General features: G+C 43.0%; 4 protein-coding genes across 6 annotated transcripts; 1 reads left to right on the top strand and 3 right to left on the bottom strand.

The window, feature by feature from the left end:
* Positions 1–1,222: 1,222 nt before the first annotated feature.
* On the bottom strand, positions 1,223–3,212 carry LOC108087454 (tRNA-splicing endonuclease subunit Sen34). 3 transcript variants are annotated; one of them, XM_017184816.2, is made up of 6 exons: positions 3,102–3,212; positions 2,960–3,046; positions 2,607–2,867; positions 2,416–2,523; positions 2,014–2,347; positions 1,223–1,946 (listed from the first exon to the last, which is right to left on the bottom strand). In XM_017184816.2, exons 1-5 carry the CDS (start codon positions 3,148–3,150, stop codon positions 2,025–2,027), a joined length of 828 nt encoding a protein of 275 aa, XP_017040305.1. In that variant the 5' UTR covers positions 3,151–3,212; the 3' UTR covers positions 1,223–1,946; positions 2,014–2,024. The 3 variants fall into 3 exon arrangements, with proteins under 3 accessions (XP_017040305.1, XP_017040306.1, XP_017040304.1); XM_017184817.2 differs by having other exon boundaries at positions 1,223–2,347; positions 2,607–2,899; XM_017184815.2 differs by having other exon boundaries at positions 1,223–2,347.
* Positions 3,213–3,681: 469 nt separating this feature from the next.
* On the top strand, positions 3,682–9,508 carry LOC108087499 (alpha-1,3-mannosyl-glycoprotein 4-beta-N-acetylglucosaminyltransferase A). The gene is made up of 4 exons (XM_017184895.2): positions 3,682–4,036; positions 4,826–4,886; positions 4,969–5,027; positions 5,597–9,508. Exon 4 carries the CDS (start codon positions 5,809–5,811, stop codon positions 7,573–7,575), a length of 1,767 nt encoding a protein of 588 aa, XP_017040384.1. The 5' UTR covers positions 3,682–4,036; positions 4,826–4,886; positions 4,969–5,027; positions 5,597–5,808; the 3' UTR covers positions 7,576–9,508.
* On the bottom strand, positions 9,505–11,149 carry LOC108087500 (alpha-1,3-mannosyl-glycoprotein 4-beta-N-acetylglucosaminyltransferase A). The gene has a single exon (XM_017184896.2). The coding sequence runs from the start codon at positions 11,147–11,149 to the stop codon at positions 9,536–9,538; it is 1,614 nt and encodes a 537-aa protein (XP_017040385.1). The 3' UTR covers positions 9,505–9,535.
* On the bottom strand, positions 11,149–18,398 carry LOC108087498 (tyrosine-protein phosphatase non-receptor type 23). The gene is made up of 10 exons (XM_017184894.2): positions 18,170–18,398; positions 16,792–17,541; positions 13,752–16,733; positions 13,239–13,694; positions 12,655–13,182; positions 12,458–12,586; positions 12,216–12,397; positions 11,966–12,153; positions 11,693–11,812; positions 11,149–11,624 (listed from the first exon to the last, which is right to left on the bottom strand). The coding sequence occupies exons 1-10, from the start codon at positions 18,251–18,253 to the stop codon at positions 11,512–11,514; spliced, it is 5,532 nt and encodes a 1,843-aa protein (XP_017040383.1). The 5' UTR covers positions 18,254–18,398; the 3' UTR covers positions 11,149–11,511.
* Between the last annotated feature and the right edge of the window lie 59 nt (positions 18,399–18,457).

The following is an 18,457-nucleotide window of genomic DNA, read 5'->3' as shown; positions in this document are numbered from 1 at the left end:
GAAACATTAATGGTGCAATTTAAATTTTTTTTCCAAAATTTTAATACTTCTTATACTTTAAATTGTTTTTTTTTTTTTAATTTAAGTAATCTTCAAATTGTTTTTTGAATCCTAATAAAATTATTGATATATCGGTTTGCAACTCTCTTTAATTTCAAAATATCAACAGATCCTGTAAAAATAATAACAACTGATAGAAAAGCCGGCTCGCTCTTACGCCCGCGAGTCCCGCTCTACATTCTCTTTTCCTTATCTCCGACTCTCCTCTCTCCTTGCCAATCACCTGTTACTTTCGAATCATCTCAGAGACCCTACAGGGTAAAAACATATAGAAAACATATAGCCATTCTCATTCTCGTATGCAGATCAAGTCCCGCTTAAGAGCGGAGAAACCCCCGCGATAGGGAAGTTGAATCGAATAAAGAGGAAGGAGAGGTGTTCTATCCGACGCTCAGGCTCAGAGAAGTGGTAATATAAGTGAGCGAGTGGCCGAATTTTTAAGATTACAATTTTCTCTGTTTTGATGCTGCTTGGGTTGGGGACCATGAGAAATGCGGTTCGAAAGGCCCCTTTAAAGTTCCAATCGGTGTTAAAGCAGTGAGCGTATTTCGCAGCTGGCAGTGCCGACCAACGGAGCATGGCAAGAGCGGGAGAGAGCGCACCAGACGGGGGGTGGTGATGGGTAATGAGGCAGACGGGTGTGGGGTAAGAGTTACGAAGGGGCGGCGGAATAAGCGCAAGCTAAAAACAGTGGGAGGAAATATGTGTTAAAGTGGTCAAATATTATAAGGATGATGAGGTTTTACGTGGTGATTAAAATCAGCACTTAAATTACTCATCTTAAACAAATAACTACATATACATATGTATATCTTTTTCTGTACTTTTGAGTCACTGTACATTTAAATAATTTGTTCTATTTTTGCTTTGACAAGGGATGAAATGGTGATTTTTTAGTAAAGATACGTATAATTCATGCCACTGTGCGACAACCCGACTATATGAAATTCGAACGGCACGGCACGACTTTTGCCTGGCCTTCCCCACCGCGCCTTATCGACGTTGTTGTTTCTATTTAAAAAAAAACTGAATATACTTGAAACGAACGCAAAACATAAAGAATTCAGCACAACTTTGTTGAAAACAAATACGCAGTTGTATACGCTGTGTGTTTGCATGTGTGTTTCTGTTTCTTTGGTGGGGGGCCATCAAATTATAACCTCATTTTGTATCACTAATTAATTTAACAAAACTTTATAGAGTCGCTCCCGCTAGAGAACTGGAACAATGGACCCTGAACAAAGTGGCGAGCAAACACCTCCTCGAGTTGGATGCCGTGGTCATATTAAAACCGATTTTACCATGTGTACTGTGCACCATTTCCAACTGTGAGTGGGAGAAATAATTTCTGGCGCTGCTCCTGCTGCTCAGAGCGAGACGGAGAAACGTGGAGAGGCCGCTGGTGGGGAGAGGGTTTGGAGGGGGGCCGTTGCGGGAGCGTTGTGTCTCTGCTGTTGTATCCAATTTCCTCTGAAAAAGAAACCCAATTCGGCGCCAAAAACAAAACCCATGCTCACGGAAATAATCATACTCTCTCCCGCTCAATCTTAAAAAAAAAGTTGATTCTTTTAATCACTTGCTAAAATATTTCGGTACATTATAAAAGTCATTACATTCCCTCATGTCAGAGTTTTAGGAAGAGCTATTTATGTAGAACTTATGAGTTACTCGAAAACAAAGATAGTACGGTACTTAAAAACATAATACTCGCATTAGCATAGATAACTATTATGACTCAGGCAATACTGATAAGGGATAAAACCACGAAATTTGAAGCAAACTAAAAAGGATTCGTAAGATCTTTCCAAAAACATAGAATGAACAACTAATAAATTTCCAACATTTTTGGGAAATAATTGTAAAATATTTCTTCGGTTTCCATGTGACTGCCAGTTTTTAATTTTAATTTAATTTAATTGCATTTATCAAAATGATTTTAATGAAACTACTTACCTTTAATATTCTCACTTGATCAGATTACACCATGCCACAGATTGGTATCGAATTTCCTCATCATTTTCGTTTTTATACGCGAAAACGCAACCTTTGTTGACGATCACAGAGAGCCGAACTTTGGCCACCAGATCCAAAGGTTTAATTGTGGGCGTGTCCTGTATAATCACAATATGAGAGGCGTGGTAAATGAGGGGATCTCCGGGATACACCAAAAAGTCGGCTCCAAAAGCATCACCAGAGGTCACAAACGTTCCCTGTTTCCAAAGATCTTTGAAAATGCGGTATTTTAGGGACATTACGTTCACGATAGGTCCAGAAACTATTCGAGCAGCTGCGGGTTTTATAAGAAACCGGTTTTAGAATTATATAGTCGAGAGATATTAGTTGTTTTTTATATACAATGCTTTTCAAGATGTTCACAAGGCACCTCCACTAGGGCATTTTGTCGATCGAATTTAAAACTGTCTGACATTTCCTTCAGCACATCTTCAGCAGTTAAAGCGGCAGCTAAGGTAAATAGATTTTTAGAATATTATATCATTAATATCATATATCAAAATATACGGTTTAATCACAAATTAATACATTACCCATTTCGTTTTTCCCCTGTTTGATTAACTTCTTGCGTTTGCCCATTAGTATTTTTTCCATATAGCGTTCTGTTTCCCGAAGCTTTTCCGTTTTAAGAGCTTCCTTTTGTCCTTCTAGACGAGATTCGAAGTCAGTCTTGTAATTCTCCAGTTCGTCTTCGGTTGGTGGATTCTTCAAAGCTTGAGATTTGTCAACTAACTTTGCTATATTTTCATCCAGAATCAACTGGGTTTCAAATTTAGTAAGCTCCACTGGCAAGGCTGTAAGATTAAATATAGTTAATGAACATCCTCTGTAAATGATTATATTTTGATTAGGACATATTTTCGGAGGTTATATTTTTAAAACTTACTGGACTGATTGGGACTCCATCCTTTGGTGTTCGCTGTGCCCACTGGAGCACCCATTATGCGATGTTTGCTCCGCAGTTCCATGTAGTCTATAAATCATTGATTAAGTTCAAATGTTGTAATTAAAAGCAAAAATTAGCTTACCATCTACATTAAATACGAAGCCGGTGCCATTTAGTAGAGTTAAATACATTTTCGCAAAACTTTTTTGTTGTTTATGTAGCCGCTAGAGATGGGAGGGTTTTTGGGTACCTGTTGTTTCTTTTAGAGATGCCAAATTTGTACTATAACTGAAGCAAAGCGTCGATTTTAAATTAAAAACTTTTTGGATATAAGAAACAGATTCTTGCACACTGTGACCAGTATAAATTCAAATTATTTCACAAAATACAACCATTACTTACGAATCCAATATTAATATGAAGTTTTGTTTTCAAGGATGCTTGTAAATGTTCAAATTTGTCTACAATCAGCATTTATTTTACATGTGATGAGTAGCTGTTAAAATTCATAAAAGAGTGTAACTTTTTTAAATAAAAATAACTGAAGAAGAAAATTTAACAATGTCAGAAATATTTCGTTTGGAACTTTGGTTGCTTATAAGTTAAATTCAATATAAAAATTATTTTTTTTAACTTTTTACTCTTATCGATAAGCGTTAGGGTGACCAGGTTAAAAGACTCAACCGAACTAGTTCCAAAGAACGGCTACCAGAGAGGCTAATATGAACTACTAACAAAATGGTCGTTTGTTGTTGTTTTTGCACGGGCGTTGAAACAATTCCCCGCTGTATATAGCATTAAACAATCGCCATCGCGAGTGCTGCAACAATTTACATCATTTACATTTACATAACGCACGCGGCGGGCCAACGAAAATATGTAATAGCAAAATCGGCAAACGAAAAACGCGTATGGCGAAAAATCGGGGAGCACCCAAAAAGGGAAAAAACGGCGAATTGGCGACAACACCCAGCGTACAAAATCCATAGATGGATAAATAAAAGCCACTGCGTTCAATTTGTTCCTATTTAAGTGCTTATTAATTCATTTACTTGCCTATTTGAGCTGCAATTAAGTGTGAGTAAATAGGGCTGTGCGTGTTTCTGTGTGTGTGTGTGTGTGCGTGGGTGCGAACTTTTGGGTGTTGCTGTTTATTTACCTATTTATCTTTTTTTTCGGGCCATTGTTTACTTTCGCCTACGTCTGCTAAACGGAGTGCGAAAATTTAGACCCCACATTGTTAATGTTCGCACATTGCTGAAAACGATTTTCGATATCGAAAACTTAATACCTGGAATACAGGGATAAAAAATCTGGTGGCTAATAATAAGGATTGATTTATTGAATTAAGGACATTTCATTTTTGTTGTGAAGTGATTTGTACCATATGGTTGATGTGCCGTGAGATATTTACGTAAAAACAATAAACATTTGTATTCCTAATCAGGAATCAACAGGAGAGTCACTTTACAGAAACTCCTTTAACTATAATCGTTGTTTCTATTACAGTAAATTTCTGACCAAAAAAAATCAAGAATTACGTATGTAGCTCCCATTCGAAAAATTATTTCTTTATTTTCATTTTATCTTAATTTTTACCCATGTAGTTTTTTCAAAATTATTTTGTTATTTCTTAGCAGTAATTCTTTAAAATTAATTCATTAATGACATTTATTTGAAGCTTTATATTCTTTAATTAACTTAGCTAAATCCTTGGTGAATAATTCACAATAATAAGCAAAGCCCGAAGGGACCACCCACTGGCTCTATAAAACCGGGCAATGCTAAATATACCCTGTTTTAGCACTGCCAAGCCCAACGATTGCAATTATCAAGTAGTAAAGAGCGTTTCCTTCCCATTTCCAGACCCACCGATCGAACTTTTGGCGGCGAGGAGGAGAACAAAGCTTTCCGGGCTCTTGGCCATGTAAGTCTAAGTCGTCTACTGCCTGCCATCGTCTCGAGTGCACAGTACATAACAATTATTATTATTCTATACCCACGGCCAGGTCATGTGGCGAGAATTGCGACAGCTGCCACCACCGACGACGTCGTTAATCCAACTCGGGTAAGGCAAAATGCGGCTACAAAGACCCGTTAAACGGTGCGACCTTCAGGCCCCCAACCCCAAGGGCCAAACCACATCACACTTTAAAAATAAATATATACCAATCTACTATAATATACAAAGCACTTGCTTTTCCTATTAAAAGCCAGTTGGGATTTTTGCCCTTATTAAAGATAAATTAAGATAAGGTTTTAAATTACAAATTAAAAACCTTTCGTTCTGCTGTGTTGAATAACTCAAGTTAAATATGAGAATAATATTCCGGAATGCTGATCTATTTAAAAGTAATAAGAATAATTCCAGCTCTCATCTGCCGTATAAATTAGTTATTTATAGGCAAAGTTTTTCTACTATAGTAATAATTACTATTGCCACTAAAATTAGTTCGTTTGCAAAACCTTTTAGTTATACAAGTTGAGTTATGGAAGGCGGACTCATAAATCTAAAGATTTATATTTGACTTCAACTATATTTGGGTACAATTTAAGTTAGAGAACTCAAGTTATATTTTATTGAAATATTTTCTTTCAATGTACATGTAAAAACTAAACGCATTGCTTTTGTTGCAGCGCCTGCATTAGTCACTGGAGGAATGAGGATGACAGCCGGCCCAAGGGAACGGCGCCAGCGAAACGAACCAGAGACCGAGCCAGAACCGAAAGCCAGAAAACCAGAACCAGAAGCGGAAGCAGAAGCGACGAAGCAGCCCAAAGGCAAACAGTTAGCCAATTAATCTAGTAGTTAGCGAAGAAATCCCGGTGCGGGTGCGCCGAAACGAAAGATGTTCAAGATTAGGCAGCGCAACTGTATGCTGATTGTGACGGTCCTGGTGCTGGCGCCCTGCATTGTGATCCTGATGGTGATGGGACCCGAACTATCCACCGAACAGTCGCTGACACAGCGGCTGGCCGAATGCCATATGCGGCTGCAGTACCTGGAGTCGATGTACCGTGCCCGCCAGGAGGACGTCGCCCTGCTCTCCCAGTACCTTGGCCAATTGCAGACCGTCAATGGAACGGCGGCCAGTGCTGCGCCGCCGCCGCCACCTCCCCTGCCGGTGGTCAATCTGCTCGACGGCCTGAGTCCCGAGGCGAGGCAACTGCTGCGGAACGCCTCGCACATCAGCAAGGGTGGTGGGGCCAACGGTTCAATGGCCCGGAGTCAGAACATCCGACTGCCGAATGCCTATCACTTCCTGCCGCATCTCCTCGACGATGCGGGCTCCCTGCGTCCGGCGTACTTGCAAAGCAAGGGTCGCTCGGATGTCAGCATCGTCCTGGGCGTGCCCACCGTGCGGCGGGAGAAGCAGTCCTACCTCCTCGGCACCCTCCACAATCTCATCGAGAACATGAACGAGGAGGAGCAGAACGAAACGCTGATCATTGTTTATATTGGCGAAACGGATCTGGAATCGGTGCAGTTTATTGCTCGGCAAATCGAGACGAGTTTCGAGCAGCACGTGGAGAGCGGACTGATTGATATTATAGCACCTGCTCCCAGTTACTATCCCAACTTCGAGCGACTTCGCATCACCTTAAACGATCCTTTGGAGCGGGTTAAATGGCGCAGCAAACAGAACTTGGACTTCGCCTACCTCATGGCTTATGCGCACTCGAAGGGAACCTTTTACGTTCAGCTGGAGGACGACATCCTGACCAAGCGGCAGTTTATCACCACAATGAAGAAATTCGCCTTGATCAAGAGCGCCTTGACCAAACCCGATCAGCCGGCCTGGTTTGTTTTGGACTTCTGTCAGCTGGGATTCATTGGCAAGATGTTCAAGAGTGCGGAGTTGCCTTACCTAATTACCTATTTCCAAATGTTCTACAATGACAAACCAGTGGATTGGCTGCTTACCTACTTTATAGAGTCCAAGGTTTGTCGAACGGACAAGGATCAGAAGCATTGCAACCAGGAGAAGGCAAAGTACTGGCAGCACTTTCGGAAATCCCTATTCCAGCACATTGGCACCAGTTCCTCGCTGAAGGGAAAGGTCCAGAAGCTGAAGGACAAGCAGTTTGGCAGCAAGGTGCCTCAGTATTATGCCCATACGCATAATCCGCCGGCTTTGGTCAAGTCCAACATTGCTCCGTATAAGAACTATCTCCTAAAAAGAGCCTACAAGGGAGAATCCTACTTCTGGGGATTGCTGCCGCAACCTGGCGACTTGGTGCAGATTATATTCGAACGACCCACGCAACTGAGGCGCTATCTGTTCAGGAGTGGAAACTCGGAGCATCCGTCGGACAGATTCTACAACACCACGGTGGAGCTGCTGCCGGTGGACACGCTGAGCGAGAACTCCTCCGTTTGGAGCAACTACAACACCACCACGGATGGCTATCTAGTGGTGGGTGCCTTCGATAGTTTAGGCGTGGCCGAGGGTCTGTTGGACGTGAAGATCGGTCCCATCAAGGAGTTGCGCCTCCACGTGCACAGCGACAGCGAGAATTGGGCTCTGCTTAGTGAGATTGAGCTGCAGGAGTGGGCAAGCGATCCCAAGTCGGAGACGAATGCCGCAAAGCCGCGGTTTGTGGCGGGCAGCTGATTGCTACATCGCCACCGGCAGCGACAGGACTGGGAGGAATAGGAAGCGAACTCCAGTGGACCCCTAAGAACCTCCTCCGGTTAATGTCCAATCTAATCCCCATCCACAATTTGTCTATATCTGTTGGGATTGGGTCGATGGCGTTGCGAAAAAGTCGTGGGAATCCAAACTAATTGCTTGCGAATCTCTTGAGAATCGTTAACAAATGATTTTGATTTTGCATACAAAGATGTATTTATTGTCTACTTGATTACTAGACTTTTTCACCTTTTTTTTTTGCATTGCAACAATGTCGATCCAACCCAATGTCTGTACATCTGTGTGTATATTTTTCGAATGATGCTTTTACCCTCGAATATCTCAATGTGTAAATAATCTCCCAGAACGTAACGCTCTTGCTCTCTCGCTAACTTGTAAGTGATTATCCCTAGCTATAGGATTTATATTCGACTGCAGACCGATGATATGGCGACTATCCCCCAGAACCAATTTGTTAGGGTTTCTTTAACTTAAGCGTTACAAAAAATCTCTGCAATATTTTCGGCCTGCAGTCCGCCATGAGTCTTATTTAGTGTCCCCGAGCTATCAGTGTATTTTTGCGTATATCCATATGGATTTGATATACTCCAAGTGCCCCTTCCATTTTTTCGTGGTGGTTAAACCTATTGATATACATATACATTGTGCGGATCAAGTTGTGGGCTATGTAACTGATGCGGTTTCCCTATATTATTACATAACGATTTACGATTTAATTTGCTTTATTTATAAGTGTTAACCTCATTCTATCGGCAGCTGAAAAAAACACACATTCCAATTAATTTTGTTTCCATTTGCTGAATATCCAAGTGATCAAGAATCTCGAACTCGCTGAAATCTTTTCGATCAATAATCAACATTATCGATCTATGTTACACACCTAAGTTTATTGGTTAAAAGTATTCCTCCACTATCTAATAATTATTTATGTTAATTTTATGAATTCATCCAGCATGCTTAAATCAGTTATATATAGCCACCTCCTTGAACATGAAGCCATAACTACATAAATATAATATGCATTAACATAAACATTACAGCATAATATAACGAAACGATTTTTAGCATTGTTGCTTTTTTACTGTGATTTGTTAATAATTTTTGCATAACAATGAAAAACGAATTACCTAAATTATATATACACGTAAATATAAACAACGCTGATTAGCAACTGAAAAACCAAATTCCAAAAAAAAAGAGAACATTTTTTATATACATTTGAGAAATTTAATGATTGGTTTAACTAATTGGAAACGCCAAATTTTTTATAGACTACGACAAAACTATAAACGAAGAAACATGAATGATGATTGTTTAAACTTGGTTCCTGTTGAGTAACGAGAATTGTAATATATAGTGGCATACATATATATCTTGAGTTCGATGTTTAAAAATATTATCCCATTTGTTTCTGTTTATGCCGCTATATATAAAGTAACAAATATTGTAGACTGCTTTCGATAAACTGAACAAATTAAAGAAATGTTTTGCATATACTTACTATTGCATAATCATACGAACATAAATATATATATTTTTATATATCCCTGTGTTATGTGTGCGGCAACTAGCAGCAAGAATTTACGGCACTCGCTCTCCCCGAAAAAAAAAACTCATTTTGCCAAATTGCAACCAATTAGCAAGCAACAATAATAGTTGATAGTGATTCAACTGAATTATACATTAGCTGACATTATAGGCTTCCCCTTCCACGAATCGAACCCAAAAACACCCATAATGATAGTAGCTGAATTATTGCAAAACAAATTACTTTTACAATATGCATAAGCCGTTGGGACAACTCAAAACTTAATCGAAATCAAACAAGACGAACAAATATATGCGTGTAATGTGTGTATAAGCTTAATAAATAATTCAAGTATTTGAAAATACATTTTGAAGTGGTTTTATTTTATTTTTTCTATGAAATAAATAAAATAATTAATTGCAAGCAGACAAGGATTAAATGTGGTGATGAGGACATCAATTTATGATTGACAGATCCATTGGAAGCCCAAAGAAATCGACGGAACCAGTTAAGACCATCGGGTTCCTCCTTGATGTAGTAGTACATATAATTATAGGGTAGCTCCTCCTTATTTAAATCTTTTTCATCGTGTCCTAAAACTGTGTGACACAAGACGAAACCACATTCTTCTGTAGCTGAACTGTTTTTCTCCAAAGTGGGTGATTCCTTCACCAAATGTACATTGAACTCCGCCAAATTAATCGCCGTATCCTTGGCATTTCTGATACGAATCTGCGTGTTTTTGAACTGATTTTTGATGAGGTACTTCACCATTTTGGGCATCTGAGGCATGTAAATCCAGATAAACGTTTCGCCCGATTTGAGATCGAGATCCTGCTTCAAGAGCGCATTTCGATGTGAAGCTATGAGGTTGAACGGCTGTCGCAGATGTTGCATGCGCTGTCTTCCCAAATTGTGATTGAAGAATCCATCCTTTCGATACTGTAGTTTCTCCGCCAGCGAGGACAACTCACCCATGTGCTGGAACTGCGATTGTCCGGCACGAATCAGTCTGGATTCGTAGTCCATTTGGCAGTTCGGATCGGCAATACTATCCCAGCGACAGCTTTGCAGGGTCACGAAACTCTGGAGCAGCCAGTCGATGGGTTGATCATTGAAAAACAACTGCAAGTAGGCAACAAAAGAGTTAAGAACCGAGGTGGGAAACAGTTTCCCAATGAATCCCAGGTCACTGAAGCTTATGGCAATCCAATCGGGTTGATGGGCAAACCGAAAATTCCCATGAAGGATGGCAAACTTCTCAATGTAGTCCAGAAATCCCTTGTTCGACTTCACATCGTCCTCCAGTTGCAGATAATAGGAACCCTTTGACCTGGCATAGGACATCAGGTATATATAGTCCAGGTTCTGCTTGGTCCTCCAATAAACCCTCTTCGGATCGTCGTGGAGTGTGATGTGCAGTCTCGAAAAGTTCGGATAGTAATTCAGTGGTGGAGCAATCACATCGATAAGACCCGCTCGCATATGCTCCGAATGATTTACATGGAGGGTCTTGACTATATACTTGGCAAACTGCAGCTTCGTTTCACCCACATAAATTACAATGAGGCAATTATCTCTTTGCTTTGGGGTCATCTGTTGGATTAAACTGTACACGGTCGGAAGCACATAGTTCGTTCTGGGTCGCAAAACAGTAGGCACTCCAATCACGAACTTCACTGCCGTTCTGCCACCACTAAACCGATATCGGGGCTTTATCTCTGAGCTCGGATGCAACCGTCCCCAGGATTTATAATTTGGTTTACGAATTTTTCTTTTAAACACTCGACTCCTTCTTTCAACATTTGAATGGTTTTTTGCAACTCGCGGTTCCACCGGCTGAATGCCAGTTAAATCCATTCCAAAAATCACCAGGGCACTCAGCAAATAAATAACCACCAGCAGACCAGGCAGAAAGATCCTCCAGCGAATGTTGATCACCTTCATGATGGAGTAGCATAAATCGATTCTTTGACTTTTTTTACAACGATTGCTCTCTACTTGCATTTGATTTTCAGTGTTTTATTTATTGATATAAATGTTTGACAATATTTAGTTATGTTTAATGATATTTAATATACTCGTAAAGAGTGGTTTGAAACGCTTGACAATATCCCATTAACATCACGATTTGGTTCGCTTTGAAATACACTTTATATAACATTTGAAAAAGACAATTACTTTTGAGTTGAAAAAAAAAAGATTTCGTTATCCCTTTCAATACTTTTCACTTGCTTTAAATTGTTTGCAACAATATCAGATCGTTAGAAATAGGTTTGCACAGTTAAATAGTTGTATAAATACTCGATTTGATTAAGCATATATCTTTAGTTATCTGCCGCAATTGGTTGATTGGCTGATTCAGTCGTTTATTTCAGCTTCCAAAGTGCATCCAATTCATTAAGCGGATCCTTGGTCTCCTGCTGCTCCTTGGCAGTCACCTGCGGCGCCATCTTCATTTGATATGAGGTCATAATGCCACCTGCAAAGCCACAAAATTATTACATTTGAGTTTCAAAAAATATATATTAATAGTTGCAGGTATCTTACGCTTGTTAAGCACATTGTGGGCATTGCAGAGCACAATTTGCATGGACTGTTCCAGAATGGCTGAATCCCTCAGGGAATTTTGACGCTGTGCGCAAATGCGCGACCAAACATCAACGGTATCTAAAATATTAATAGAATATATTATTATAGAAAGAGCAAAATAAATTATATTGTTGTATTACTCAAACAAAGTACTCTTCAAAAAGAACGACAATAAGGTAATTAAATTGATTTAAACTGTATACATATTTGTAATTTTATTATAATACTCACTAATTAGAATCGGTTGCTTATTCTGCGTGGCTATAATGGCACATACGCCAATTGCCACAAGTTCTGAACGCTCTGAACCCGTCAAACAGTTCATAATGAGCGGCGAGTTGGGGGAGTTAACCGCTTGACAGCGCTGACGATGGGTCTCCAGAGCATTTTGAGCCACTCCCAGAAGTTGAGCAGGTGCGCTAATAAAATATGATAGATTATATTTCAAAGTTCCTAATTTGATTAAATTTTAGCCATGTACCCCTTGGTCCACTGCTTCAGCTGCAGTAGAGATAAATCCAGCACTCCATCTGCTCCGTGCATGGATAGTTTTAATTGGTACTCGGTGCAGTGGCTAAGTGGCTGCAATTTCACACAGGTCACGGTGTAGTCATCGTAGTGAGTGGGCTGATCCAATGTCTGTGGCCAATAGGGATCAAAAAGCTAAGAAAAAATATACAAAAATAATTAAAACTTGTTTATAAATTACTTTAGACACCTTACCTCATTGGTGGTATGTAGACAGACCACAGTACGTGACTTTTCCGACCAGATCATGGACCAGAAATCGTTGATGGTATTCGCTTGCGGGGTCTGAGCAATGATGAAGTTGGGACAGCCGGCACTTAGGTTCTGTTTTAATTTAAAAAAAAAGAGATTATATTAGTATCAAAGAATGTGATCCTCATTCGCTTACTCACCTTCATGTAGGCCGCATTTATATAGTCATCTGTCTGCTTGTCCAGTTTCACCCTAGCATGATCGTAGGGCAAACAGTCTAGGGATCGATTCTTCTCGGGGAATAACTTCGCAATGGTCGTGGACCGCTTGTTGGCAATCGCCTCTTTCTCCAGTTTCTGCTGCAACTCCTGCCACTTGGCCCCCAGTTGGGTCTTCCCATTGAGCATCTTCACGTGCAGATTCTCCAGTAGTTTCTCGTAGCTCTCGACCTCCTTTTGGAAATATTTCGTGGTCTTTTCATCGGTGAATGTTTCGGCTTGGAATGCAAAATTGTTCGAATGGCCATTGGCTGGGGATGCCTTCGGCTGCTTCTCACTGACGGAATGTGTAAGGGAAACCGAGTCCCAGTCGAAATTCTCCAGGGAACTCAGGTCCGAGCAATTGGAGAGGTTGTCCAGACTGGTGCACTTCGCAGTGGCTGAAACCGATGCTGGAATTGCAGTAATTTCTGCAGCTGGAGGAACCTCAGGAGAAGTGGAAACAACAGGCTGAAAGAGAACAAAATGTTAGATTAAATCTAACAAAGGAAAACATTATAATTTACCTCCACAACATTCTCTGCTTTACTGGGAGCTGAAACCTGACTTTGTGGCGGAGTTGGCGAGGATACAACTTGCGGCTGAAGCACAGGTTGTGGCAACATTGGCGGCGGCACAGCCACGGCGCAGTCGATGTCCAGGTCACTTAGTAGATCCACATTGCTGGTTACCTTGGGAGCCACCGCCTCCGATTTCGGTTCCACCTTAGCAGAAGCTGTGGAGGAGGCGTATGGAGGTCCACTGCTGGTCGTTTGAGTTTGAGCCGTGCTGCTTGCTCCGCATTGCATGTAAATGGAGCTCGTGGGATTCGTTGGAGGCGTGGGAGTGGGCTGCGGCTGGGGAGTTACGTTGGTATGGTAGCCATAGGGAGCTGAGTAGTAGTTGGTTGACTCCTTTTCCCCTTCCGCTGAAGTGGAGTCCGTGGCTGGTTGATTGGCCTTGGTGTGGGATACAATAGGTGACTGAAAGGATTTCATTTTGAATTAGAAGCCTTATGGAGATGGATATATATTACTCACATCGAATCCCGTGGCCGTGTTGCTGCGATTGGCGAGCTCTGAGTCGGTGGTGCCCACGGATTGCTGCTTGCCGCTCTGGCTGAACTGGTAGCCCTGTGATCCTTGGGATCCCTTCACTCCTCCACTACTGTACTCGTATTGTCCGGTCTGAGGATTGAAGCTGTAGCCAGGATGATTGGAATAACTGCTGTAGTTGGCAGAAGGATGTGGCGAAACAGGAACTGCAGCTTGCGATGATGTTGGCGCAGCGTTTTGAGCTTGAGCAGGATTCGGAACAGGAGATGCTCCAGGTGCGGAGGCTGGAGCTGCATTGGGATCACTGTACTGCTGTGGATACTGCAGGGATTGCCCAGCATTCTGTGGCGAGGATTGGTGACCTGGAATGGGTTGAGGTGAGGCTTGGACAGCCTGCGATGGAAACAGTGAAGGTTGCTGAGGAGCAAGTCCAACCGTTGGTTGCTGTGGTGGATAACCGGATGGTTGCTGCTGATATGCGAGTGGTTGTTGAGGTGTCTGGGATTGTGGATATCCTGCTGGTTGCTGCTGTGGCGTCTGGGATTGTGGGTATCCCGTTGGTTGTTGCTGAGGTGTTTGTGACTGTGAATATCCTGTTGTCTGTTGTTGAGGTGTCTGGGTTTGCGGATATCCAGCTGTGGTCTGCTGCTGCGGCGTCTGTGGATATCCCGAATGTTGCTGCTGCGGAGTCTGTGCTTGGGAAAATCCTGTAGCTTGCTTGCTTTGAGAATAACCAGTGGTGACCTGTTGCTGTGGTGTTTGATTCTGGGGATATCCTGCAGGTTGTTGAGGCGTCATGGATTGGGAATATCCTGTTGGTGGCTGCTGCGGATAACCCGCCACCTGTTGCTGTGGTGTCTGAGATTGGGGATACCCTCCAGTTTGTTGCTGCGCCGCTTGATTTTGATAGCCAGGAGTTGGATAACCAGAGGTTCCCGGTGGATAGGACACCTGTTGAGTTTGAGCAGCAACCTGTTGGTAGGACTGTCCCTGAGGAGGGTATCCTATTCCCTGGTATTGATTGGCCATTTGGTTTACCACAAAGGGTGCTTGTAGGGAAGAGGGCAACTCGCTTGAATTCGAAACCGGAATGGGATTTATCGAAGTGGCCACATACAAAGGCTGCTGAACGTTGAAACCTTGAGAAGCAGAGCTCGCGGGTGCTGATCCTGGTGGGGCATAGGCCAGCGGAGGCACTGCTCCACCAGGGTAACCGTAACTATAAGGCAAGTTCGCTTGGTTGGCATCCTGCGGCTGTGCCTGCAGATTCATCTGAGCCATTGCCCCGTGAAGCGTTTGGGAATTCGGAGATGCTTGCGCCTTGTAAGCTGGAGGAGCAATGTGCTGCTGCTGTTGCTGGTACATGGGATTCGTGTAGCCAGCGGCACTGGGATCGAAATACTGCTGTTGGGTGAGGCTGTACGGCGGTGGTGGCTCATTCGGTGGTGCGGTCGCATAGGAGCAAGCCGCCTGGGTGGGATTCTCGGAGCCCACCGGCACTGGACGCACAGTGGGCACGAAACCGGCTGCAGCGGGATTCGAGGCATCTGCCATTGCTGCCTTGGCCTTAAGGTAATCCCTCAGTTTCGGTGTGGTACTAACCGCTCCCGAAGGAGCCACCTCCGTAATGGGTTTACTGACCACTGGTGGTGTGGCCGCCTTGACGCTCTGCATCCTTTGCTGTCGCTCTTCGGATTGCACATCTCTTGCTGATCTAAATCTGGTGAGTAGCTTCTGCACATTTCCGGCCAGCTTTTTGTAGAATTCCAATCCCTTTGCGGACTTGGCCAGCAGATCCTCGTAGACATCATACGAAGCAGCCAAGGAGCTGTAGAAATGCTCCCGTTTTTGCTTCACATCTTGAAGAGTCTTCAAAACTGGTGCCGCTTTGGCATAGTTTTCAGTAAGAGCTTGCAGAATGTTGGCTTGAGCCACCATATTCTGATCCAAAAGTTCGGTGATCTTGTCGTGCTTGCCCAGCTCGGTGGCAAACAAAGCCTGGAGACCCTCCTGGCCACCATGTGCAATTACTTTGCCTGTGATGTCATCCTCGTTAATGGCTATCCTTAAATCCGCATGGAATTGGGCTCGCTGGGCCTTCATTTCGTTGACTTTGTTGAGGATGAGCTTCACATCCCTAAAGATTTCGGTGGTATTCAATTCCGAACTTAGTTTGGGCATCAGCTGTTGGATTTCCGATAAAGGTCTGGCCAGAATTTTTAGATTATTCACATGCAGACTCATGGCTTTTCTCAGGGTGTTATTGGATTCCCCAGCCCGGGCATGGGCTTCACTGTACTTCTGGAACTCCCGCGATAATTCAGTAATATGAGCATTTGGCGTTCTCTGAACTCCGCTGGCTGATTGGAATTCCCGCTCTGCCTTCGATTCCGCCTCGAGCATCTGGGAGATCTCGCCAAGATTTGTCTCCACATCGGCTGTAATCTCAGCCAGCTGAGACATGGCCTCCACAAGATCGCTAATAGCAGTCTTGTTGGCATTCAAGGCAGCACATCGATCCACGATTCCTTGAGGCAACTTGTTGGCCTGCTCCTCGTTGATATTGAGATTATCCAGAGTCAGGGAGCTCATGTAGGCCTCCAGTTGGGTGTCCTTCTCCTCCAGCAGAGCTCCATACTTTCGCAGCAGTTTGGCCTTCTCTTCGCTGTACAAAGAACTGGCTTCGTGTGCCTTCATGGGCACCAATCGGGCAAAGATGTCCGGTCCAGCGTGCTCCTCATCGGTCACTTGAAAGCCAATTCCGTTGACCAGATTGGCACCTTGAACCGCAGCAATGGTGGAGAGTTCCGGCACCGCCTCGTGGTAAATGAACTCATTCTCGTTTTTGGCGTTCTTGCGCTTTGCTTCCACAACATCTGCAGTGAAGCTAAGGGATTCATTGATTTCGCGCTGATCGGGCAGACCTTTCGACTCCTTTCGCGCCTCCTCCAGTTTGTCCCAAGAGGCCTTTAAATAGTATATATTTACTATAGGATTTATCATTAATACTGCAATATTTACTCACCTGGTAGAGCGTCACTCGCTCGCCCATCTGTCGCTTCTCCTCGGAATGTTGTCCTTGGTAGAGATAGAGGATGCAGTTCAAGTAGTTGATCTTGAAGCGAACGTACTTCTTCCACAGTTTGTAAACAGAGCTATCGATGACCTGGGCCACCGGACCCTCATCTCCTCCGGTGAGCAGAGCAGCCAATGCAGCTCCATAGTAGACCACAATCTGGGCCGTCACCTTGGCCACAACATGTGGCTTCCGATTGTCAATCAGTGACTTCTCCAGAATGCATTCCTGTGCCTGAGCAAAGCACACTTGTTGCTGGAACACCAGCAGCTCCTGGGTCATGAAATCCCCACCGCTATTCACATTGGCGTAGCGTTCCCTCAGCTCTCCGTAGGCCCAAGCAGCCGCCTGGAAGTGGGTGCAGGCCATCTTCATGCCATCGACATCGCCACGGGTCACCGAAGCTCCCGATTGAGTGTGGGATGCGGCAATGTTGAAGAGGACAGCGGCCCGTTCGAATCGCAGGTCGCTCACTTCGTGAACGGCATTGTGGTAAAGATCCTTCCACGTGAAGGTGAAGATCCCGCGATCCGCCAGCTGGGGGAATCGATTCTGGAGGGCGTGCAGCTGGCAATAGTAGCGTTTCATCACCGGTGATCCATCCTTGGTGGTGCGCATCGCCTGGTTCCGAAGGGTTTCCAATGCATGAACCTCCTTGGAGTAGGCTTCGGGGTCTTCATGGTAGAATTCCGCAATGTACTAAGGAGATTTTTTTGGTTTTTAGTTTTTTATACTCCCATTTCTATATTACATGTCTATATAAAATTTCTGAATAATACAAATATAAATATATCCAGAAATAATACTCCCCCGCTGATAAATTTTAATGAAAGTCCAATGGGTATTGCAGTTAATAATTGTTTGTAAAAGGTTTAGACGTTCCCACCTGACCTTTTCCATATTAAAAATTTAACGACATCTGTTAGGCTTTAATCTTCTATAACTTGTCTTCAATCTGCTTTAAAACTGAAAATTCGTAGTAAGTTAAAGCTCCCTATAAAGTAAATAAGGCCTGTGTCCGATTACCATCAAAACTCCCACCAATGTTTGTTTATAACTTATTGTTTGGCGAGTAAATCAGATGACGGCGATGACTCAGCCGCCAGACAAAGAGGGCTTAAAAGGTGGCGAAAATCGGAAAATGGAAGGGAGCATTGGAATATGCAATTGCATCAGGAGGCGCAGTTATATTTTCGCCAAAAAACAGCCAAAAACAACGCATTTTCCCCAGCCTGACCGATAATTAAGTTTAACTTATTGGGGCTCCTCTTTGTTTTGCTGACTCTCTTTATTAATTGCACTCCCCGTTTCACCGCACTCTCTTTACCTTTTTCAAAGCCGCAAAGGAGGTTCCTTCGGGACTCGATTTTAGGGCGAACCACAGCATATGCAAACGCGGAACTGCCTCCATCGTGTGATTGCCACTTTTTAATATACTAAACACACAATTTAAACTAAGTGTTTGCAATTAATTAACCAAAATCAAAACATCAAATCGGCTACAAGAAAATAATAGTCAAGGTGTGACCGTTTTAGGGTACTCTGAATATAAAGCAAAAATTAACAAGTGTAGGAGTCGATAAGGTACTCACTTCGCATCGATTCTTTAATATTG

This window comes from Drosophila ficusphila, unplaced genomic scaffold (genome assembly GCF_018152265.1).
Source record: "Drosophila ficusphila isolate 14025-0441.05 unplaced genomic scaffold, ASM1815226v1 contig_286, whole genome shotgun sequence".
NCBI lineage: Eukaryota > Metazoa > Arthropoda > Insecta > Diptera > Drosophilidae > Drosophila > Drosophila ficusphila.
This window is presented reverse-complemented; position numbering and strand designations above follow the sequence as displayed.